Genomic DNA, 24,904 nt, shown 5'->3' with positions numbered 1-24,904 from the left:
GATATGGATGTAAAGAAATACATAAGCTTTTGGATGTAGAACATTTTATCTGGCCTTCTGCATATGGATTAACAGGAATAATTTATTGTTCTATGACTTGAACATATCAAGGTTGTAACAAGGCAAATCTGTCCATTTATATAGGAAAATTAGGGAAAAAAATATTTAGCAATCTTTGGGAGAGCTGAAGAGTATGAATTAAATAGCTAAAATCTATTCTATACATATACCGACCATCCAAAACAATAAAACTGCTGAATGCGGAAGTGAATATCATCGATTACATTGTCACAATGGCACCTGTCAAAAAGGTGGGATATATAAGGCAGCACATGAGCAGTCAGTTCTTGAAGATGTAGAAGCAAGAGAGATTCACAAAGAATCTGGGCAACTTTGACAAGAACCAAATAGTGATGGCTACACAACAGGTTGAAAGCATCTGAGCATCTGCAAATTAGGAAGTCTTTTGGTGTGTTCCCACCATGCAGTAGTTAGTAACTACAACAAGTAGTCCAGAGAAAGACAACCAGTGAACCAGCAACAAAAGTCATGGGTGCCTGAAGCTTACTGATGCTAGTGTTTTACTAACCCATCAGGTCCAAGCCCATAGACTGCTGAAAGACCCAATGCTGGCCACAAGGTAAGCCACAGTGTTCATGCTTGTCCCTGTTCACCACTAGAACTACCTACAGTGGACACATAAGTATCAAAACTGAACCATGGAACAATGTAAGAAAGTGGCCTGGTCTGATAATCCCAGATTTCTTTTAGATCAAGTGGGTAGGGGTGTGTGTGTCATTTATGTGGGGAAAAGCCGGCATGATGCACTATGGGAAGAAAAAGGGCAATCAAAGGCACTTTAAGGATATGCAGCTGGTTAGGGTTATATAATAGGTTAGTTTGCTTCTGTGGGTTAAACTCAGTTGTTGCTCTATAATGAAGCTGTCTCTCCACAAGATCTGTGGTGATCTTAAGGGGGAGAGATCCGGCACTTTCTGGAACAATTATTTATCCATCAATTCTTTGGAGAGAAACATGTTTTGCTGCGGATGTTTATGAAAAAATATGACGGAAACCTGACATTACTAATATAAAAACCAAAAACAAATATCAGTGGGGGTTTTATTTATCGTTTTCACATTCCTCCTAAATTAACTACCATATCCGCACTAAAAACATAGCTTTTTCCCACTAAAGCCAAATGAACCTGATAAACCAAAATTATAGTCTGAAGTATAGAAAATAAATAAATAAAATTGTATTCCTCCTGCCTTATATAATTAAAGTATCAAGAAATTTTTAAATGTTTTCTGAATATTTTCTCCTTATTGATCCCACAGAGCTCATCTAACATAGGGCTAGCTCTCTGAATGCAGACATCAGGAAGAGGTCAGCAGCAGGATGTAAACATTGTAACATCCCTACAAAAGGAATATAAATTGTACATGTAGCAAATTAAATTATCATTTGCAAGGGGATTTTTATTTGGCTTAGTGATCCAATCATTGGTACACAAAAATAATTTTGTAATTAGGTATTTATTGCAAATTGAGATTTCCCTATTATCTGAAAATTACTTTTTTCAAGTATGTAGAAAGGTGTAATAAGTTAAAGCATGGGAGAATTGTGAAGGTTACCACTTGTAATATCTCTCTAAAATGTTGGTTGCCCCTTACAGATTACTTTTTGCATAAATGTTTGAGCAAAAAAAAAAACAAAAAAAAAAACAACACTTTACATTTTTTGAATTCTGCACAGTTATGCTAACGCAGTTCTCAATTCTTTTAGTGTCTCCAATCCAGCATAACAGCCTGACCCATATGTGTTTCTTGACATGTTTACTAATAGCTTGCTTTTAACCAGCACTTGTAAAGTGTTAAAACTCATGTTAAATCAAATTAAAGAACAATTACCCTAGTCAGGGCTGCCAATTATTCCCATTTCTAAAATGAGGCAACCTACTATATCATTCCACGGATACTATGGACAATTTTCTCCTCAGATACAATTGTGATCCCTAGCTGTACAACTTTGCATATAAGTAGAACCAATGCACATGTTTTTTTACGTGTCTTATGCATGTTCACATTCAGTACTAATATTTATAAAAATCTATCTGTTGTTCTACTATATAAGCCATCTTCATGCTAGTGTCTCTCAACTACTCTCTCTACCAGGTGCTTTTTACAGAATAACTCTTTGCTGCTACTCTGACTACCGTTTCCTGACACACTGAAATTTGAAGTGGATGCTTTTTTGGATATCATATGTGGTTGTTATCCATGCAGGTAGAGAAAGTAACAATATTGTTGGCTTTCCAATCTCCTAGGGGGATGTAGGTATTCAGTGTGTTACCTCCATCCAAGCAAAGGAGTGACATAGTGCAGTGGTCCTCAACCTTTTTGAGCTCACGGACCACTAAATGCACAGACTCCAGACCGCACATGCGCAGGAAGCCGTGTGTCACCCAATGGGAAAGAAACTTTCCCCCCCAGAGTGACATCATGATGCCAGAAGTGGCCCACTCTTCCATCGCAAGCTCAGACCTGGCATCTTGAGTGGGCGGGTTGTGCCCAGAGAGACAACCCACCCTGAGCCTCTGATCTGTACAGGAGACATGGTCCGCGCCTCTGGCCAGTGCCCCCCCCCCAGAGGGGTCCTCCTCCTGACCCCGCTGGGGGGTGCACCAGCCAGAGCTGCAGCCCACTTGTCAGAATCCCTGGGTGTTGGGGACTCCTGACATAATGGATGTTCACAACACATTAAGGAGGGATTATTTACTTGGGGCAAAGTTAGTAAAAAGTTTACACTGTTTATTTAGGAGGAAAAAGATGAAGTCAAGGTAATTTCATGCTTAATGAACCACTTCAAAAAATTAATTTTTTTTTAACCTTTGGATTTGTATTTAATACAAAGAGCAATATGCTTATTACAGTAGAGTGTTTCCATTAAGCTTACAGTAGGGGCCGAGCTTACTAATATGAAAGTGCAGCAGTGCCCGATTACCATTTGCCTGTCTATTATTATTATACAGTATTTATATTGCGCCAACATATTACGCAGCGCTTTACAATGTCCATAGTCACTAGCTGTCCCTTAAAAGGGCACTCAATCTAATGTCCCTACCACAGACATATGTCTTTAATACAGTGCAAGGTCAATTTTGGGGGGAAGCTAATTATTCTAACTGCATGTTTTTTTGGAATGTGGGAGGAAACTGGAGTACCCAGAGGAAACTGGAGTACCCAGAGGAAATCCAAGCAAACACTGAGAGAACCTGCAATCTCCTTGCAGATAATGTCCTGGCCGAGATTCGAACCTAGGACCTAGAGCTTCAAAGGCCAGAGTGCTAACCAGTCTATCCCTAACAAGTTCATGCATAATTAAAGGAACTGGAGACAGTAAAAGAATGTCACTCTTCTGACTCCACTTTACCAGTAATTGTTATGAATCCAGTGGATAACAGTAAAATATTTCAGCAGAAGTGTATTGAACTGCCTTGTGTGCACCAGCTTGTTCCAAAACAATATTTAAAATATTAAAAAAACACTTTTCCTATAGCAAAAATTAATAAAAATACAATCTATAAAAAAAATAAATATATTCTAAAAATGTGTTGCCCAAAGCAACCAGAGTTTAATTCTCACAATCTCCTGAATGTTCTACTGAGAAGTAGCCCAATATTTGGTGGCTCATAGTAGGCTCATATAATTGTGCATCACTGCAGGCAATTATTTCTGCTTGATCATATTTTTCTGACAGTGAATAACTGAAATAAACTTCACCCAGATCCGCCTCGCTTTAATGGGAGATGGTCTGCATTGCGATTTAAAAACAGCCTTAATTTTGCAATATATATATATATATATATATATATATATTCATTATGTTCAAACTGATCCACATGAATCTAGCAGAACCCTATTGATTTACTATTTCAGGCCATTTTTAAGCTACAGGAGAAGAAAGAAAAAAGCCATAACTGATTAAGGGAAGAAAGGCTTAGTTGAGATGTGATTCAGACTACATATCATATTAACCATTTTAACTCCCACAACATAAAATACCCATTTGCAATCACATGAAAGTTCCTAACAAAATGCTTTGCTAATCAAATTATATTTTATAGTGAAATTAAGAGAAAAAGAAAGTGGCTTTGATAGGCATGACAGCATATCATAATAAGCAGTCATTCATTTAAACAAGAAAAGCACTGCATGCTTGTAATAAGGAGTGAGCTTTGCTGAACTTGTTGGTTGTAAGGAAACAGGAGGGGAGGGAAAAAGTATTTTGGATTAGGGTTCTGCATGCAGGAGAAAAGAAGCAACGGAGCGTGGGCTGAGAGCCATCTGAAAGCCACATTAGCCTCTGTGATTAGAGCAGCAGGGATGACTAGTCGACCGAAAGATATCTGCCTTTGTTGTAAGGGTGGGGCGGAAAATTTGCATTTATATAAATTACTTTCACCCTAACAGGATTGGCAGTATTTTTTTAATACATGAGCATTATGACAATTCAAAGGGTGCAGATGATATTTGGGTAGGACTCTAATGCTGCTTTAAGAGCTTATTGACAGTTTGTCCTTTAAATACTAAAGTTTAAGACAATTTAGTAAGTGGACATTATTTAATGTCAGTAATTTATTAGGTGGCAATTGTGCAGGTACGGTATACAAATATCAGTGAGCACATATACAAAAGATTGAAGTCACCTTTTACTATTACATGGATTAAAAAAATATAGACCTGACTAATAAAGAGGATTTTACGGGGAAGATGTTATATAAACTCCAGCAAAATACGACATGATTTCTAGTTAACTTACACCAATTACTTTGAAAAAAATGATATTTTAGCTCAGGGCTGCCCAACTGGTCCATTTACAGGTGAAGCTATATAGCACAATAGTTTACAGTAGAGTTGGGTAATCTGTGCTGCACAGAGCCAGGTCTGGTTTCAAGCATGCAGGTCAGAAGTAACAGGGATGCAGGCATGTGTAGTGTCTGTGTACAGATATACCTACTGTATAACCCACCCTCCTGGGGCTAGCTCTCCTCCAGCAAACATAAAAAACAGAGCTTTAGATAAAAAACAGGATTTGCTGCTGCCCAGGACAGTAGTAACAATTGCTTTACTTCTTACCTGGAACCTCTTGACTAGATAAGTGCTGTTTCCCCAAGGTCACTGCCCTCTAATATAGTCCTCACTTCTTAAATACCAAAATCATAATTCTCCAGTCAAAATAAAACGACACCATTCTCCACACTGCGCTTGCTAAAACGGGTTGTCCCTGCTTTGTACACATCCCATACTGCCTCCGTTATAATGACCGAGGAACATGAATGCTGACTCTTAATATAGCCAACACCAAAACATACTAGAGGCTGCTGTAAGTAGGAGATATGGAAGTATGCAGATGAGTTGAGGGACACCTGAGGATGGGGCTTCCTGGAGAAAGGGTATCACTGCAAAATCAATGTCTTTTTCTGGTTTTATTAGAATGCATATCGCCAGACGTTGCTGAGAAAATAAACTGCCCTCCACTCAATTTGAACACAAAATGTTGACCCCCAACTCTTTGAATTGGACATAACCGCCCTTGCTGGTGATGAACAAAGTGTAATTAAAAAACTACATTTTATTTAGCAGATATTGCAGAACACTAAACCATATATAACAGTCTCCAGTTAACCAAAGTGCAAGATAATGAGTTGTCTGATGAACGGCACAGTTCACCTCAGTTGATCCTTTGTTTTCATATGCAGTGTGCATGACTGTTCCTGTGAGGCATTGTTCTGCACACAGTACAGCATATGTTGGACACATGTCACTAGATGACAGCATCTACCAATTTTTGGGTAGCAGGGCTCAAAAATTGGCTTGGTATTTTAAAGGCCTAAAAGTTGTAACAAAGCTCAAATGTTTTTTTGTTTTTGATAGTAGGGATATACAAAAAAAAAATAAGCTTTAGGATCAGCCATCTCTGAAGCCTCCCAGGATACCTACGTCATGCATCCCGGGAGGCTCTTGGGTGCTCCTTTCGCGAATGCCCAAGCACCTCGGCATGCGCAGAAGGAGCTCTTTCGGCAAAAGGGGGAAAAAAAGCTGATCTCATGCATGTGCGGCGAGATCGGCAAGTTTTTTTTTCCCGAGTAGGTCACCTAATCTCGCGGCTGGGTCAGGTGACGCAGTAAGCAGAACCTAGAAGAAGATGGCGGCGCCTGGAGCGCTAGGCCAAAGATGGATACCGGGACGACGCAGGACCCGATGGAAGAGATCACCGGTAATTTTTTTTTGTTTTGGCTGTTTTGACTTTAGTTTCTCTTTAACTCTGCTTGAAAAATAAAGTACACCGCCTATTTCCTGTATGACCTTATCAGTGTTTGGGATTGTTGTGGAGAATTTTGGCCCAATCCTCTTAAAAAACTTTGCTTTAGTTTATTGGGGTATGCAGGCATTTATTTATACACAGGTCTCTTAAGGTATTGCCACAGCATTCTGATCATTTTGAGGTCTGGCCTTTAACTAGGCCATTGCAACACCTTGAATCTTGAAGATTTTCTGCTGTGCTTGGGATTATTATCCTGTTTCAAGACCCAATCTCTATGCACAAATGTTGTCACATTTGACTCAACTTTGGCATACAGAGGAGTTCATGACCAATTTAATGACTGTAAGGTGCCCAGGCCCTGTATGTGGCTGAAAAAACAAGCCAAAGTCATCACCACAACTGTCATACTGGACAGTTGGTATGAGGTGTTTGTGCCAATATAATCTGTTTGCCAAACAATGCACAGTGCATAATGGCTAAACATCTTCACAAGATTTTTGGAAACATCCTTTGGACAAACGAGATCAAAGTGGTTTTACAGATTCAGCTTTGCAAACCTAAACTGTGTTGACACTTTCCTATTAGAGATAAAATGCTTAATCCAGGCAACTTTTCCAAACAAGGAACACAACCTTGATGTCCAGTGAAAACTAAGACATAATCAACTTACCCCACAATCGCAGGAACCATTGGTACTTGGGGAAGCGATTACTCGGAGATGATCATATCTGTTTAAAGAACAGCTAATATATTACCCATATGCAAGCTCGCTCTCTCAGAATGACTTGCTTTGTGAACAGCAAATGTGCCAGCGCCCACCTAGCAGCCTTTAACCACCATCAACTGCCACAAAAATATATATTTTTTTTATAACTTAGGAAACCGTTTTGCTGCCATGTTTTGGGTTTGAAGTGCAGTTTGTATTAGATAGGCTCATCTGTCCATATTACTTGTATAGCAAAAATTAGGATTTCTGCACTAGCTTTATCAATTACACTTCAAGTGGGCTAACATTATATACAAACCTCAACCCATCTCCCCTCCTCCTTAGCAGCCAATCAAAGGCTCCCCTGCCTGGAGCTCCTTGAAAGTCGTGTTACAAAAACATATATGTATAAACAAGCAAGCAAATAGAAAAACTGATTATCAGGACTTGCTTATAATTGAATTAGTGTTTCACATTCCCTATTTCTAGTCATACGGTATGTGCCTTTATGACTGTAGAGAGCAGAGTTTATTTTTTGAGAAATTCATTTTAACTGCTATTAACAGGTCTTGTATTTCCCCATTTACTAAAATCCCAGGTAAAACAAACAACTGCACTGGTTAATACCAATGTTTCAAGTTGGAGGTTTTGCAAAAGCTATGAGTGATATTAAAAGGAAAGTCTTGGAAAACCCTGATCTAGCAAAAACAAGAATGGCTAGAAATACAGACTATATCTGTATTTTAAATACCAGACGTGGGATATTCATTCTATAATATGGATATAAGCCTATTTACCCAGACTGACATGATCATGTTTTAGTGCATTGTAAAAGCTTCCTTTGCACAGGCGGAGAGGGCGAATACCAAAATACACAAATGGAGATTTTCAATTCCATCTGTTAGATAACTAAAACTGGACTTCAGGTCACTAAATAAAAATTACAGGTAAATTACTAACTAAATCAAATTTTAATACAAGTATTGTAATATAACTACTGGTGCTGGTCAATGTTTCCCATAGTGTATTAAAGCATAAGTTAAAGAAAACTAGTTGGCTTACTGACAAATGGGGAACAGAATAATTTTTTTTTTTTTAATTTTGAAGTATAGAGTAATCACAGAATTTTTGCAGTAAATCTACACCTTGGTATGATAGGGATCCTGCGAGAAGCAAATAACTACTGATCTTTAGAACTATACTCCACCCCTTCACACCCCAGAAATAAGCATAGATATGGTTCCATGAGGAAGGAAAGAGATTTCAGTGAGAGAAGGCAGACACTCAGCACTGTTTGCAAAGGTTAATGAGTGTTAAAGACAAACTGTTGTCTCTCAATAAAAACTCTTGTGCCCTCTACAAAGAAACTGGTCCATCGGTAATGTCCAGGGAGTCATAGAGCTTCAGTTCTAAACATGAGTAACTATGTGCTGTGATGTGACTGACAGGAGCCAGCACAATTTTCAAGGCAGAAGACAGATTTTGGCTGGTACTGTGGAAAGAAGCAGTGGCAAAGGGGAGAAGCAGAAACCTGATATATATGACCTAGGAAAGTGCATGAATGCAGACAATTTGTCACCACAAAACACTGCGACCACAATGTCCACGGTCAACCGCAAATCTTGGGAAGGTGGGATCAGGTAAATAGGGCCATTCTCAGCAAAAGTCAAACCAGTTGGCTGGTTTAGGAAGTTAGCAGGGTGAAGCAGTCTACTAAAAGTGTCTAGGAAAAAGATTATAATATCTTTAAGCAATGCTTGTGAGTGTATTGCCAGACATAACTAAAATTTTGTCAATAGAGACTAAACCAGTGAGGTAAAAAATGTACTTTTACATGTTCTAAATATGCTGTAATTTGTTTAATAATGATGTCTTGATTGCACTCCCATTCAAAACCTATGCAGAAAATCCCTGATGGGAATAAAAAAGCCCCAGTTGCTGGGGGTAATATTGACAAATACTAACACAAAAAACCAGACTAAAAACGTTCAATAGAAAAAAAAAAAGGCATGTCAATGTTATAGATCACAACATGCTACAAATTATATTCCATACTAGAAATAGAGTCATAGTTCACTATGGGTTAAACATTTTGGTTGTACCTCTAATCTTTGTGTTTCACATTAACGTATTGAATTTCATAGAGCTACAGAAAAAAGCAGGTAAAATAATTAAAAAAAATCTGAATTAGGCACGTATGTGAACCTGAAACAATCATACCCATTCTTCTTGTGCCCCCTGCCCTCTCCTGTAGATATTTTGTACACACATTATCCCCGCAGGACTGCTGACCTCTGCCTCTCGCCTGCCACAAAAAAAACGTCATCAAATATTTTGCCTGCCAGTTTGGGGCAGCTAATCTTTTGCAATGAGTAACCACAATTCCGCAGGGACCACATTTAAAATATGCCCTCATTAAGAAGAATTAAAAGGGAGGAGGGCTTGGGGGTGACAAGGTTGAAGTCATTCAGGTTAGAAAGACCTGCTCAAAAGCAGACTTATGGCCTAGTTGGGGGCACATGCTGGTAAAGGCTGACTAAGTATCAGGCTGTATATAACAAGAGGTCCCTAAATCTTAAGTGTCCTAACAATATTCAAGAAAAATTTTCATCAGTGTCATCTGATTTATACCTATAGAGAGAAGTCCACATAGGGCAAGTCACCTAAAGTTAGAATGAGAAGGCAACTTTGGAGTCAATATTTTCATTATTTTTTATTTGCATTCATTTTAAGCCCACATAAACCCCAAGGATATGATGACTAAAAACTAAACCTGGCCCTACATTCTGCTACATCATAGATTATGGATATTCACATAGAATATTTTTATGTAATAGAGAAGTAATGATGGCAAGTATTCTTCTTTTATACCACGTCATTCTTCACTCAAATTTTGGAGTCTCCTAAACCTGCTGGTAGGAAAAGAACTGAACTGCATACATTGCAAGTGTACAAGTACAAGACAATAACTTTATAGAAAGTCTTTGAGGTTAAATCACCCACTTTGCAGCACATAACAGTGAGATGAGAGGACACCTGTAGCTTCTCTACTACCCTTACTATTGCTGTTTTGCTTTAGGTACTGTATATCTAAAGACAACACCTCCTTAGATTTAGGATAAACTAAAGGAAATGCTATATATCCCTGACTGTTCTGGAGAAAACAGAAAGTTAGAGGAAATCTCTGAAAATAGAAGAATATGTCTTTAAGACATTTCTAAAGTATTCAAAACAAAAAAAGGTTTTAGCTGTTAGATACATTTTAAAATGTATTTTTTTCTGCACATGGACTATTGCATTTTGCCATTACTAGCAATACCTTTATCATACTTAAGAATAAGCAGTAAAGTAGAATTAAAAAACTGTCACCTGCTTTATACAATGATTTCCAGCTGGTTGTTTGGATTACTGTAGTTGTTGAATAAGTCTTCATACATGTTTCTGTGTCACAAACCTTATATACCTTAACCTTACCTACCTTATATAGAGCAAAATATTATTTTTTACTTTTTGTGGGAGAAAACACATGTATTTTTGATAAACGACAGGAGTATAATTGTGTGTGTAAATATTCTAGTTTTTCTTTTTTTGGAACAACAAACAATAACAGCTTTTATTTAGTCGAATAAAGTTTTAGGAGCTAATTAAAAAAACAAGATCCCTGATGTTTAGATTTGGAATGCAGTTCACAAAAAAAAAAAAAAAAAAATAGAAGAAATAAAAGAGAGCCATAAATGAGCTGGGGGAAGGGACCTTACATTTATTAAAAAGAAGCAATAACCTTTCCAACAGGGAGGTGTGAATATGTCATGCACACTGCAAGACAAAGGCAGTTAACTGGACCCTCATAAATGCATCTTATTGCAGGCTAACACTACAGTGCGAGATTTACTTTGCTTGAGGTGGAATTTTGTGAGACGGTGATCAGATGGAAGGGTAGCATGAGGGCACACCTGGGAGAGTCACAGATACATATATTACATGGAAGTGTTTAAACAAAAAGAATTGTTTGATTAGATATAGGGACAGAATAACTGCTTTTCTTTCCATCTGAGTCAGTACTGTAGAACAGTAGAACCTGTTTTTAGCCAATAAACCTCAAAGTCACTATATCATCACAGAGCCATAAACAATGTACAATGTACCTATACAAAGCATCTGTAAATATTAAAGTACCAAAACTAAAGAATCATAGGGCATATTTGTTAGTTCATGCCAAATAAACTGCAGAACCTATTAAGCTGTAAACTGCTAAGGTCATACCTCCAAATTATTTGTGTAACAGAGTTTAACATGAGTGGATGTGGAAAGGAGGAGAGTAACCTTAATATGTTTTAAAAAAAAAACAACCCACAGAAAGTGTAAACTTTCCTTTTTTTTTAAAAAAAAATTGTTCCATAGTCAATAAATGTTTTTTTCCCCAATTACTAGACAGGAAGGGCCTGATTTAATAAAGCTCTCCAATGCTGGGGAAGATACACTTTCTTCTGAGAATCTGGGTGATCCAGAAAACCTGGAATAGATTTCTTAGTCATTTGCCATTTGTTAGAAAATGTTTGCAATTCTGGACCAGATCCACTCCAGTTTTTTGGATGACCCAGCTTAATTGATGAAAGTGTATCCTCTCCAGCCTTGGAGAGCTTTAATAAAGGTGGCTCAAAGTTTCAACCAAGTGCATTTCTGCAACTCTAGTTCTTTACCTAGTGTAATAACACCAGACAGCAATAGAAAACATTGATATTCTGTGGATTGAAAATGTTTTACCTATAAGAAAAATATCACATAGGGGCCGAGTTTGAACTTTACAAATCTGTAACAAAGTATAATGTGTGATGCTTGCGATGGTGTATACCACAGTATTATTAGGAACATGAAAAATGTACAGATGAAGCACAAGTTTTTTCAGGAATAAAGAGAGCCTACACATTTGCAGTATCTGGGACTGACTGGGTCACCATTCTCAAGGCTTAAAATATTAAAAATGAGATGAGATTTTACGTGAAAAAAAAAAATGTATCAAAGCAAAACACAGCTGATGTGTGCATGTTTTAAACATCCCATAACCTAAGATTTTCTCAAATGTGTCAATTATCATTTTCTTACCTTTGTAAAAAAAAAAAAAAAAAAAAAAAGAAGAACTCACACTTTCTTTCTTGGCATTTCCATATTTTGAATTAAAACCAAGTAGAAAAAAATGAAGGTATGGCCTAATTTTTAATGCCAGACTGGGCCCAAGCACAAGTCAGATATCCTTCACACATTGGGCCTGATTTATGAAGGCTTTACAAGGCTGGAAAAGACGTAATTTCATGCACGAAGCTGGTATAGATTTCTCATATGTCATTTCCTATTAGTTAGCAAATGTTTTCAATCCTGGACCAGATCCGTTACAGGTTTGCTGGATCACCCAGCTTTACTGATGAAAGTGTATCTTCTCCAGCCTTGGAGAGCTTTAATAAATAATGCCCATTTTGTCTGAGATGTTTTTAGCGTAAATAAAGTAAATCACATCACATTAGCATAAGAGGACATTTCCTAAATGAACAAACCTTTCATCATGATGAAATAGTTTTAGTCAGTTACCTTTTTTGTGATGGGTGAAACGCTGAGACCAAACCTCTGGGCTCTCTCTTTAAGTTTTTCAGGATTCACCTTGAACACATATGAAAAGAATGAAAAGACTATAGATTGTTGTTTATTAAATGAAACATTTTTAAAATGTTTCACTCTTCAAAATAAATTGTTACACTAATTGCAAAGTAACGCCTTCCATTATAGAAACTTACCGGGGCTTTTACTACAGTGGTCTGCGCTATAGAAGAAAAAAAAAATACAAACAGCTACTCAGTATAAAAGTTAAACACATAAAAAAGACAAATATAGCTACAGTACCAAAGATGACAACACTGAGAAGACAGTTTTTCTTACCTTTTTGCTCAGTTGATGAAAGACCAAACCTTACAAAACAAAATAGCAAAGGTTGAACACATGTAATAAGGAATATTTAGATAAGTAGTTGAATTTAGAGTACATAATTGCATAAATATCATATTGCTATACCTGCATGTGCTACTCAAGCACACATTCCAAAGAAAACCCCAAGTCTTACCGTATAGCACGAGCTGCCTTTTTGTCATCCACATCAGCAGGAACATTAAACCTTTCAGCTCTTTTCTGAAGTCTCTGTAAAAAATAGCAGATAAGACATTTGTTCTGGAGCATTTAATTCTGTTAAAATATTGCTGGAGTGGCTGGAAACCTACAAAAAGATGCTCTGCGCAAATCTGTTATTGGAAATTGCTCATCACTGTCCCATATTGTCCTTAACTAAAGTGCCACTCATATACATGTGTGTACAAGTTTAGATGTGGACTTAAGACGTTCTCCACTTGGACAAGAAACTGGAGATATCTAGGATATAACCAATTCCCATTCTTAAACCACTACCAAATAAATATTTGCATACTGTGTAAAAGCATAGTCAAGACTTAATAAGTGCAGCAATTTTTTGTTTTCATGTTAATGCAGGCTTCCATGCTAAACTCCTAGCTTCAACTTTCTTTGGAAGTCTCTGGTAAGGACCAAGTAGGCACCATGTGATCTATATGCAGGTTGTTGACTGGCAATAGGCAATATATTTCTCTCATTCCAGGATTTGTTTTTTTTTGAAATAGTTTTAGTCAGTTACCTTTTTTGTGATGGGTGAAACGCTGAGACCAAACCTCTGGGCTCTCTCTTTAAGTTTTTCAGGATTCACCTTGAACACATATGAAAAGAATGAAAAGACTATAGATTGTTGTTTATTAAATGAAACATTTTTAAAATGTTTCACTCTTCAAAATAAATTGTTACACTAATTGCAAAGTAACGCCTTCCATTATAGAAACTTACCGGGGCTTTTACTACAGTGGTCTGCGCTATAGAAGAAAAAAAAAATACAAACAGCTACTCAGTATAAAAGTTAAACACATAAAAAAGACAAATATAGCTACAGAACCAAAGATGACAACACTGAGAAGACAGTTTTTCTTACCTTTTTGCTCAGTTGATGAAAGACCAAACCTTACAAAACAAAATAGCAAAGGTTGAACACATGTAATAAGGAATATTTAGATAAGTAGTTGAATTTAGAGTACATAATTGCATAAATATCATATTGCTATACCTGCATGTGCTACTCAAGCACACATTCCAAAGAAAACCCCAAGTCTTACCGTATAGCACGAGCTGCCTTTTTGTCATCCACATCAGCAGGAACATTAAACCTTTCAGCTCTTTTCTGAAGTCTCTGTAAAAAATAGCAGATAAGACATTTGTTCTGGAGCATTTAATTCTGTTAAAAAATTGCTGGAGTGGCTGGAAACCTACAAAAAGATGCTCTGCGCAAATCTGTTATTGGAAATTGCTCATCACTGTCCCATATTGTCCTTAACTAAAGTGCCACTCATATACATGTGTGTACAAGTTTAGATGTGGACTTAAGACGTTCTCCACTTGGACAAGAAACTGGAGATATCTAGGATATAACCAATTCCCATTCTTAAACCACTACCAAATAAATATTTGCATACTGTGTAAAAGCATAGTCAAGACTTAATAAGTGCAGCAATTTTTTGTTTTCATGTTAATGCAGGCTTCCATGCTAAACTCCTAGCTTCAACTTTCTTTGGAAGTCTCTGGTAAGGACCAAGTAGGCACCATGTGATCTATATGCAGGTTGTTGACTGGCAATAGGCAATATATTTCTCTCATTCCAGGATTTGTTTTTTTTTTGTTTTAGCAGCCTAAGAGGTCATTTAAAATTATGCATAAAAAAGTTCTATAATGTTTGCACCTAGTTTCAGGTAATCACAAAAGATCACATGATATAGAGGTAAACATTAAAGTGACATTTGCCCGCACAAACTGCTGACCACCTGTCCAAAACATCTCACACAAGCTGTCCTTTTGTTCAATGGCAAACAGTAAAGAGGAACAGACTGTTCCATGTAGCTTTTATATGTTTGTTGGAAAATGTATTATCAAGAATATTAGTGAATCATATACATTCCCAACCATGGTTTATTACAAATAAACTTCTTACATCTTCCAGAGGCACCCCACTTGTTATCTTCACCACTTTCTTCACCGTCTCCCTGTACAAAAAAAAAAAAAGAATACAGAAAATATTAAGCAAAGTTGTCCTTTTAGAAACTTTTTTAAACTTCTTAATATACCATAGTAACACACTGCTGGATTCTTGTGCGCCATTATATTTTGTAACAACTGGAAGTTAATTCAAGGTACATTAGTGAAAGTATAAATGATCTGTAACAATTCTTGAACAATTATCAAAATTACAAGAACCTTTCTGATTAAACTGTTGCAGGTTTCAAGTTCACACACAAGCCGGATCTCAACAGCTCAACTATTTGGAGTTTAGCCAACCACGTTAACAAGGAGTGTCCAAATGCGTGGTGTACAGGTATGTGAAAACATAGGAAACGTCATGTGGAAATACAGGTTAGCTTTCCCATAGGAAAGAGATTTACAGAGAAATGATTTCACTTCCAACAAGAGGATGAAAGTGTCAAACTTGCCCCTGTGCCATTGACACAGGGACATTTTCTTTCGAGGAAGTTCCCAGGCCTTTAAAGCAAAAATGTAAGTCAAGTGGTGTCAGGCCCTTAAAAAGCTTTCTCCCATAAAGTGTGGGTCGTAAGAGCCCCATAAAGCCAGAGGTGCTCACTGAGGGGGAACACTGCAATGCTTTTGTTCCAAAATCCTGCAAGAGGTTTTTCCCATGGGGCAGTAAAAGGTTTAACAACTTTCACAGGAAGCACAGTGGGGTCATAGGACAGGACGTGCCATTCCACACACCCCAGAGAAGTCAATACGCACTGCATGTTTTAGGACTCATCAAAAGGCATTTTAAAATGTGCCACTTTCTTTGTGTCCATAGTTTAGTCAATGTAACATTAGGTCAAAAGACAATCTGTCCACTCCAAACAACATGACCACCATGGCTGTCCGTTCTGAGCCCTTGCTAATTAAAAAGGACAAATGTGACTCGAAGAAAAGAGAAAAAAAAAAAAAAAAAAAAAAAAGAACCTACAGGAACACCTGCTCAAAAGCTGACCACATCACCTGTGCACAAGTGATGCATCACAGCACAGTTTTCACAGAAATGTCATTCTACTATAACAGGCATGCAGTGTGAAATTAAAATTTATTGCCTGTACTGGGTGTTAACCACCAAGTTTACCTTATGGTGATGCATTCATGATACCAATTGCCAAGCTAATAAGCAGTAATGTGTTTTTTGTTAGATCTGCTCAATAAAATCATAAGTACTGGTTGATACTGCCAGAAATCTAGTGAGCTCGTAACAGTTTAGCAGAGGCAGGGAGAACTGAAGGTTATCAGTTAGCATTGCTAGCAGCTCTTCTTTCGGACTATAAAACAGCTGCCCTTTATCCTAGAAATAAACAAATTCTGTCACTAGATTTAGGGTATTGGTATGCTGCAAAATTATAATTTTTTTCTTCAGTTTAGATACACTTCATGGGTTATAAAGTTTACAAAATATGCCATTAAAGTGACCTAATCTGAGAAATCACTGGATTCTCCAGATGTGTACTTTACAGTGAAAAACAAGTGATTAGCCAATGACTGGTACAAACCTAATGCAATTGTTTTTCTTTTAACACTTAATACATACATGATTTTTCTTAAATAGGAATACATGAGCTATACCAGTGAGGGTGTGTGCAGTTCTTCTAATTTTACATGAGGACACAGCGCCATCTACAGGTAACAACCATGCAAAAAGCTCATTGAGGAGCGAGTGAATTCATAAATTATTCCCCCAGTCAATTCCTCTGAAATGCGCTGACAGATGGCCGCATCTCTCTACAGGTCTCCTTTCAGATCCTATTAAAACAATGACTAGTTCTGCCACCTAATGGCAAATTGTCAAAAGTGCACAGCAGTCACAACAGGAAACGAATAGGAAATAAAACAAATACTATGAGCGAACAGGGGAATAATTTATAAATATTGCCTTCAGTATTTATTCATTATATATCAGAAAACTATAGATCCAGTACCCAAAACCTACTTAGTCCTCAACAATAATCCCTCTATGTACCTAAAAGCACTAGGTTGCAGGTAGATGTAAGTACAATTCAGCCATTGAACATTCCTTCTTAGAAACAACTGATGCACAAAATGTTCGTCTTCATCGCGCCGTGGGTTGATACTTGGCTGTTCTATGACCCAGGGACAGGGACATTTATTTCTAGCTCTAGCAAATATTCACCATTTTTTTTTTTTTTTTTAGATTTTGATTTAAATTGTAAATCTGCATGAATTTAGTGTTAGAACTGATGTATGTATAGCCATTAAATGTGTTCATTTTAGATGTAGGAAAGGGTTAAACTCCCCTCCCCTAGTTTGTTTTTGGTATTTGTGGTACATTGAGGAAGGTTTCCGTCACTTCCTGGCCCAGACACAGAGGAAATCTCCCAAATTTTGAAATCACCTTCAGACATTTGCCCCTGAAATAGGCCTCACCACTGAAAGATTTTTCCCTTACTTTTTCTTTTGGGGAAAACTCTAAAATATTATATTTCTCCTCACTTTGCAGATAAATAAAGCATTGAATCTCCCACAGACAACAATAAATGCTGCAGGACTAGCACTTGTATTGTATAGACAAATAATACTAACTATACCATACTGTAATATAATAGGAGACAACTAGTAATTGGACATGTGTAAGCATCGTTTTTAAACCCATCGCTTTTCTCATTAAATATACAACACACCTAAAACATCCCTCTAAAAACACCATCTTCCTTTTCTTCCTGTAGACGATCTTCAACCATCTTGATTGGCTGTGCCAGAATGATGTAACTCTCAGGAGTTCATTAACTAGCACATGCAGCCCAGCAAAAGTAGGAACAGTAATTGCGGAGGGGACATTACCTGTCCCCTACTGCAATACCCACCTGCCTGAATACTAACATTCAAAGTGGGACCTAAATTAATGTCTGCATGCATGTCCTTGTCAGTGACTGAAAGTATAAAAAAAGCCAGGCATCTAGCATTTAGAATACAATACAACACATTTTCTTCAAGAGTTACTAGGAAACTACTGGAGGGCAGAGACATTTATCTTCAGTTTTTTCCATTTTGAAGAGCAAAAAGAACTCTGGGTGGTGCGCTTACGGGGACAACATAGAAACCACTTTAACTTTAGTATATGGCCTATACCCAATCAGCTAATATAGATGCTCATACAATGCAATCACAATCTGGCTTATCTCGCATTAGCTTGCTTCCAATGTTAGCTAAAAATTGCACTAAGCAGTGGGACTACACAAGGCCTAAATGCTTGTTTTTGTCAGGGGGATTGAATTGGAGGTATATAAAGGGTAAATTTTAAGAATTTTTGGAGTTATGCTTTATGAGTTTTTAAGATACTTTCATTATTTGAGCAATTAACTAAACCCCCCCCCCCTCCAAAAAAAGTGAGGTATTATGCCTAAAAGGGTTTGCTTATTGAATAAATGTTTGAATTACTTAAATACGCTTGACGCAAGCTGAACAACCTGAATACAAATCAAGAACAGTTCCAAAAACCCTCTCGGAAAACTGTTGGCAGAGGCACTCATAGCAGGAATATATTTATTCTGCCATAGATACTTGAACATCCCAAGTGATTTCAGGAGCACCCACAGCAGGATGAATGTTATGAGCACATTAGAGCACTAATACACACAGCAAGGCAAATATATTTAAATAAAATTGTATTACTAAATGTTATTGTTTACTTAGGAGGCATACAAGTTTGTTTATTTCTGTTGCTTTGGGATACAACTCTGCTCTGCCATGGTCCCTGAGTCACGCAGCTTTGTGACACAACCCATCGCTGAGGAAATAAACATCTGCTTGCGTACATAAATCCACAGCCAAAAAGAACAGAAAGGAGAATAGAATGAAGTCAGTTTGAAAGAATTTACAGTATAGTTTGCAAAAGACATGAAGGAAAAAATAATGCTCCCTGTAAAAACTTTGGTAAGCTGCATCCAAACCTGTCACCCAATACCCAATTAATTTAAAAAAAGTTTACTGCTGGAAATCTGGTTGGAGAAACTCTGCCTGGCACAGACAGCACCTGACATTTTGGTTGCTTCAAAAGCAAAAAATATGGGCAAAAGTGTTTCACTGGAAAAATGTTGTTATTTTAACAAATGTATATTTTAAAACAGTTTCTCCATTTTATTGAAGTGTTTTCAAATGTTAAGAGCACTGAAAATGTAAAAAAAAAAAAAAAAAACCTTCAACACCTTCCAAACTTTCAAAAGTTCTTTTTTTTTTTTAACACAATGTTACAATTTAGAGCTAAATGACACAGGCCAAACACAGCATGCTTGTGAATCAATCGCCTTCTATGGGTTCCTAACGATGAAACAAATGGGAGGCTGCCGTTTTAATGTTAAGAGAACTAAGAAAGTGATTGATCAGGGATTTGATCAGGAGGTCATTGATCCATTACCAATGATTGTAGCTGTATAAGCCCTTACACAGCATAGTGCATTCTGTTTTCTATCACTGTGCAATACAAATAAACCAGGAAGAGAATTGAGCTCAATGTACTTTGACACAGTAAAGCAACTTGTAGTTTAGTGCATTTAGCTGTAAATCCAGGAAACTAGCACAAAGCCAACACATCATAGAGATGGAACTTTGGACAGAAAGAAACACAGGCGAATACAGCTGAACGCTGCATAATTTGAAGCCACACACGGCAAACTGATTCCTAAATAGATATTTATGTAATATAAGGAAAAAAAAATACCAGCTTATCTGATATAAATGCACTCAGCTCACAACACACTTTTTTGTGCATTAAGTGGTGTGGACATATCGATGGTCGTGCCAAACTACTAAACTACTCGCACCAGATCTCTACAGAATAAATGTATTATTTTGTAGTACAAGATAGGAATTAGGAGGGCCCTTTGAAATGTGCAGAGGACAAAGGAAAAATCTATTGACAAGGTTACCAGGTTTTGTTAAACATATCAAAATGTTTTCTGATATATTTAACAGACCAACAATAAGACATTCATTGTTTGGGTTTACACAACCTTTAAACTTACTATAAAATAACAATGGCTACTTTAAAGAAAATGGTCTTACATTTGTCCTGGTGTGCCAGAAGGCTCCTCTTTGGCAGGATCATCTACAGGTTTTTGCTCTTCTTCCTGGACAAAAAAAACCTCATTATAGTTTCAAAAAATTGTGAAACTGGTACAATACGTGAAACTGTAAATATACATACAGTAGTTTTTTAGTCTTGATAACAGAAGGAATTCTTTAACACACTATCTCAGGTAGATATAAAAAGAATATTTCAATGATGTACATTTAATATAATATAAAACAAAATATATATAAAAAATAAACTAGTGTAAATAAATAAACACCAAACTGACTTTTTATCAGCCTCTAGGAGAAAGCAAGAGGAGCCCTGTTGACAACAAATATACCAAAACATGTGCAGACAGTAATGGCCTTGTCATTGATCCATTAAAGTCCAATCTCAGGGTGGGGGTTAGGAGTAACCAAACTGTATTAAAAAGCTACATCAGGAAAAAAGGTCAATCTGGCTTTGCTGTTCCAACTATGACCTTAAGTCTCAGGAGAGAAAAAAACAATTCATTTCATATGAATTATATAAACTATTTAGTCATTTGACAGGAGTTCAGCTTTTAGGAGACAAGCGAAAGCAAATAGGCCATGGGTAAGTAGCTTTGGATCTTGACTAAGAATCTACTTGATGCGCCCCTGTTCTGGATCACGCAACATTATGACATCGGCAAGAGACACTTCACACAACTCTACTTATAAAGGTAAAGGGACCTTGTCATACACATCTGTAGAAGGGTTAATTGCAGTCTGTAGGCCAATATTAAGTCATTGTAAATGAGCAAAACTATGGCACTTAGAGTCTGCTCTGGTAGCTGGACCATTTCTTCAGCTCCCTTTTTTTTCATTAAAAACCTTGAACGTTTACCTTGAAACCCCCAGTAAGTGAATACAAAACTTTGAGTAAGGTTGCTACTTTAATTGAAAAAAGGAAATACCTCAGTGTCATCTCCTAGAACATCTTCTTCATTGGCTTCTTCTTCAACTGTTTAGATAAACAAGGAAATGTTAGATTTTAGGACCACATTTTAATGAAAGCTATTATTTTCTGAATGTTACTTTCTTGACAGTTCTCTATAAACAACTGTGACTTGAAAAACTACTCTGGTAAATTGAATACATTTTGTTCCAGCCTCACCCAGTTAGGAAAGTTAAACACTTACATTAAGGATAAGCATGTATTATTTAGACCGTTGTTTATGCAGAACAAAGCAATATGTTCATATCATTGCTAGCCACTATAGGTTAATATGCTTCCACACTGCTCCAATTAGCAAATTAACATGTCATACGTCTCGGTATGGGGGACCAGGTCATTCCCCTCTTACATATGACAATATTGAGGCTGGGGAGAGAGTCCTCAGTGTAATCTCAACGTAATTACCATTCACATTTATAAAACAGAGCTTCAAGCCAATAGAATAGAAAAATAGTTTTATGCTAAAGATTTAAAGAATTATTCCCTGCAAGCAATAACATACGTTAGAACCAAACCCCAAACCCTATTGACAAGATAATGCAATGTACAATAGGGTTGTTTGCAATTTATTAGTTGTCAAAAAGCAATTCATTTTTAGTGTATTGTAGTGCAGTTAGCTAAAAATGTCTGACAGCTCTCGGGGGATTACTGCTTTTTACTTAATGCCATTCACCATTTTAGTGAATAGGAGAGTACAGAACCTGCAAAAATTAGGAAACATTTCCCTCTTCTATCAATGACCACAGCAGAGCATTTAACACAATGACCCAATAATGTGCTTAGTAAAGCACAGTTCACCTTGATCGTTGCCATGAGCAGGGTTGGGATCATATTCTACTATGGAAGTATGACAAATAGAAGATTAAGGAATAGGAACCCAGTTGCAAGTGAACTTGTGGATTACTGCTATACTATTGGTTTTAAACTGAACGCCAGTACCCCAATTTTTGGGGGTAAATTTACAGTTTGATGTACAAAAAAAATGTGATTGTTAACAATTATAGTTTGAAGTTGAGCTTTTCCAACCATGTTCCTCTAGATAAGTTTGAAGTCTGTTGATCAGGTCACTCTTATTTCCTTTCACGTCCAGGCCTCGGGCCAAACATTCTTGTTTAAGCTCTGCCAGCTGCAAAAAAAATATATAACAAAAAGAAATTTACACAAACATAGCACAAGAGATCACAATTGTAAATATAAAAAAACAGTAATGTGAACAGGATAAAAAAAGGGAACATTTTTTTGTATCTAGATCAGTGTGGGTCAACCTTTGTAAGAAGGGGAGACCCTTGAAATAACTGCTATAATTACTACATGCACAGCTCATTCACAGTACATTATTGTGGTTGTGATAGGGAACAATGCCTCTTACATTGCTAGCCAGTGGGAAAATATCATCTCAGGTGAAGAAAAGATCATTGAAATCATTTAAACTAAACTAAGTCACAAGGTGTTCATTGCTCAAGGAACCCCTAGCAACCTCTGTGGAAACCCCGGAGTTCAATGACACCTTGATCTAGATTATGAAGTACAGCACGGTCTATAATATGACTTTAGGATGAGAAACTGTACCTCAGGATAGAAAACACCTTACCAAGGCTGTTGAGCCAAAATAATTTTTTGCGAATCTTAAGTTGGAAAAAATGTATTGTTTCCAGCTACAGCTCCACAGCCCATTACCAATACTGAGGAAGATTACTTATTAATAAAATTCCCTTTTCCAGGTCTTTTATTGTAAACCAAGAACCTATGATAAGGCAATATTCTAAAGAGGTCAGTCACAACACAACATAGACAAAGCACTGATGACTGCAGAAATTGTCCTCTCATCTTTGTGCCAACCATCTTTCCACTGCAGTGATTTCCAACCATTGTGCAGCGGCAGCCTAGAGTGCTATGGGAGATCTTCAGGTGTACTGTGGAAAATTATTCAAGTCAGGGGTGAATCGCCATGGCTATGCGAGTCGATCTCAGAGCCCTGGCTCAGTTCTGGTTGCGCCCACTCATGTCAGCAAGGGTTACCATAGTTCCTGGCATGTGGTAGCATAGGACCAGTAGTGTGACAAAGCAATACAGAGGCTGCTCGCTCTCTCTTGTTGGGTGAGTCATATTGCACCTTAGCTAGAACTTCTTTTTATGTATATTCTTATAGAATGAAGGCATATACTTGTTTCTTTCCCTGTATTCAGAATCTTGATTTCTAGTGGTTGTTAAAATTCTAACTTTCAGGGGATCTAAATATACACTCCTTATTTGTAGTGGCTGCTACATGTCATTTGACAAAAATTTGACAAAGGCTTTAAAGCTACCCGATTTTTTCTCAATATTTGAGTATACCATGTTACTGGGTACTGAAGAATCCATGCACCATTCCAGAATATAACTAAATGGAATAGAGACTTACATTCCATTAACAGACAAGAATGAAGAGTGCAAAAGTATACCTACTAAAATTTGACATAGTTTACACAAAACGTGTTGCACTATTTTTTTTAAAGCTTAGCAGCTTTTTAGCAAGTACTGTGTTACAAATGATAGAAGAAGAAAAGGTAAGGGACTTTAAATGCAGCGGGTGTGTGTCTGTGTATATATATATATATATATAAATATATACACACACACAATTGATTATGTTGCCGAGTAACTAACAGTTGTAACACATGCAAATCACATATGCATGAATTATATGAAGGTTGCACATGGATATGTGGTTTGCATGTTTTGTAGTGTTATTGTTTGTTTTTAATTTTCATATTTAGGAATTTTCAATATTACTGGTATTGTTGAAATTGTTGAATTTTACAACTGTTACTCGGCAACATAGTCATATGTGTGTGTGTATATATATATACACATACATACATATATACTGCATTTACAGTCACTCACCTATTTTCTATTTTTTGTTAATTTCAGGATGCGACAGGTGTAATTTTGTTGAGATAAATGTGGGGGTCTTCAGGTCTGTTTCTTTAAAGCCTTGTGTTAAACTTATGAACAGCTAGAGGAGTGATTGGGCTAATAACACATAAAACTATTTGAGCCAGGAGTTTGCACATGTACATTTGTTTTTAATATTTAAAGTGAACTTTATTCAGCAAAAGGATCATTTTAAAGCGGAACTAAATTAAAAAAATAAAGAATTGTATTGTGCCATACATGTTTATGCTGTTATGCAAGGTAAACAATATATATTTTAAATATAAAGTATACTCGGTATATAAATATAAATATATCAGTGCTCAACCCAGAAATTTTTCAAGCTGGGTGGGAAGAAATTGTAGGCGGATGAAAACCCCTGAATTGTGACCTAACTCATCGATAAGCACCCAAAAACAGCTGGATGGTTAAAAGTGCCGGGTGGTGCACCCAGCTAAAAGGGGCTGGGGAGAAGCGTGTATATGTTTTAGCATTTTTATTGTTGGTAGATCATTTTGACTTGGTCATTTTAAAAGTAGCTTGCAAGCCAAAAAAATGTGGGCACCCCTGATCCAAGTCTTTTAAACAGGCCCAGGTTTCACACTGTGAGAAAACTAGTGCGAGAAACTATATTGTCATTATATATACTGTATTAAGCTAGAGAGTTTTATTTTGTAACATTTATGGTTTGTGGTGAACCGCAGGATTTTTTCAATGTAAAAAAAGTGTGCCGTGGCTCAAAAAAGGTTGAAAAACAGTGCTCTACTGAACGGGTA

General features: G+C 36.9%; 1 protein-coding gene across 1 annotated transcript in view; it reads right to left on the bottom strand.

Moving 5' to 3' along the window:
- The window catches only part of SARNP (SAP domain containing ribonucleoprotein), a 36,118-nt gene that overhangs the window by 8,103 nt on the left and 3,111 nt on the right, over window positions 1–24,904 (bottom strand). Inside the window, exons 2-13 of the mRNA XM_072398771.1 lie at window positions 22,239–22,338; window positions 21,172–21,218; window positions 20,225–20,289; window positions 15,120–15,171; window positions 14,251–14,324; window positions 14,070–14,098; window positions 13,928–13,953; window positions 13,725–13,793; window positions 13,146–13,249; window positions 12,965–12,993; window positions 12,823–12,848; window positions 12,620–12,688 (exon numbers count right to left, since the gene is read on the bottom strand). Coding sequence (XP_072254872.1) covers window positions 12,620–12,688; window positions 12,823–12,848; window positions 12,965–12,993; window positions 13,146–13,249; window positions 13,725–13,793; window positions 13,928–13,953; window positions 14,070–14,098; window positions 14,251–14,324; window positions 15,120–15,171; window positions 20,225–20,289; window positions 21,172–21,218; window positions 22,239–22,338 — 690 coding nt within the window. The remainder of the gene's footprint in view (window positions 1–12,619; window positions 12,689–12,822; window positions 12,849–12,964; window positions 12,994–13,145; window positions 13,250–13,724; window positions 13,794–13,927; window positions 13,954–14,069; window positions 14,099–14,250; window positions 14,325–15,119; window positions 15,172–20,224; window positions 20,290–21,171; window positions 21,219–22,238; window positions 22,339–24,904) is intronic.

The sequence above is a fragment of the Pyxicephalus adspersus genome, chromosome 1 (assembly GCF_032062135.1).
Source record: "Pyxicephalus adspersus chromosome 1, UCB_Pads_2.0, whole genome shotgun sequence".
Lineage (NCBI taxonomy): Eukaryota > Metazoa > Chordata > Amphibia > Anura > Pyxicephalidae > Pyxicephalus > Pyxicephalus adspersus.
The sequence above is the reverse complement of the archived record's forward strand: the minus strand, read 5'-3'. Positions and strand labels throughout refer to the sequence as shown.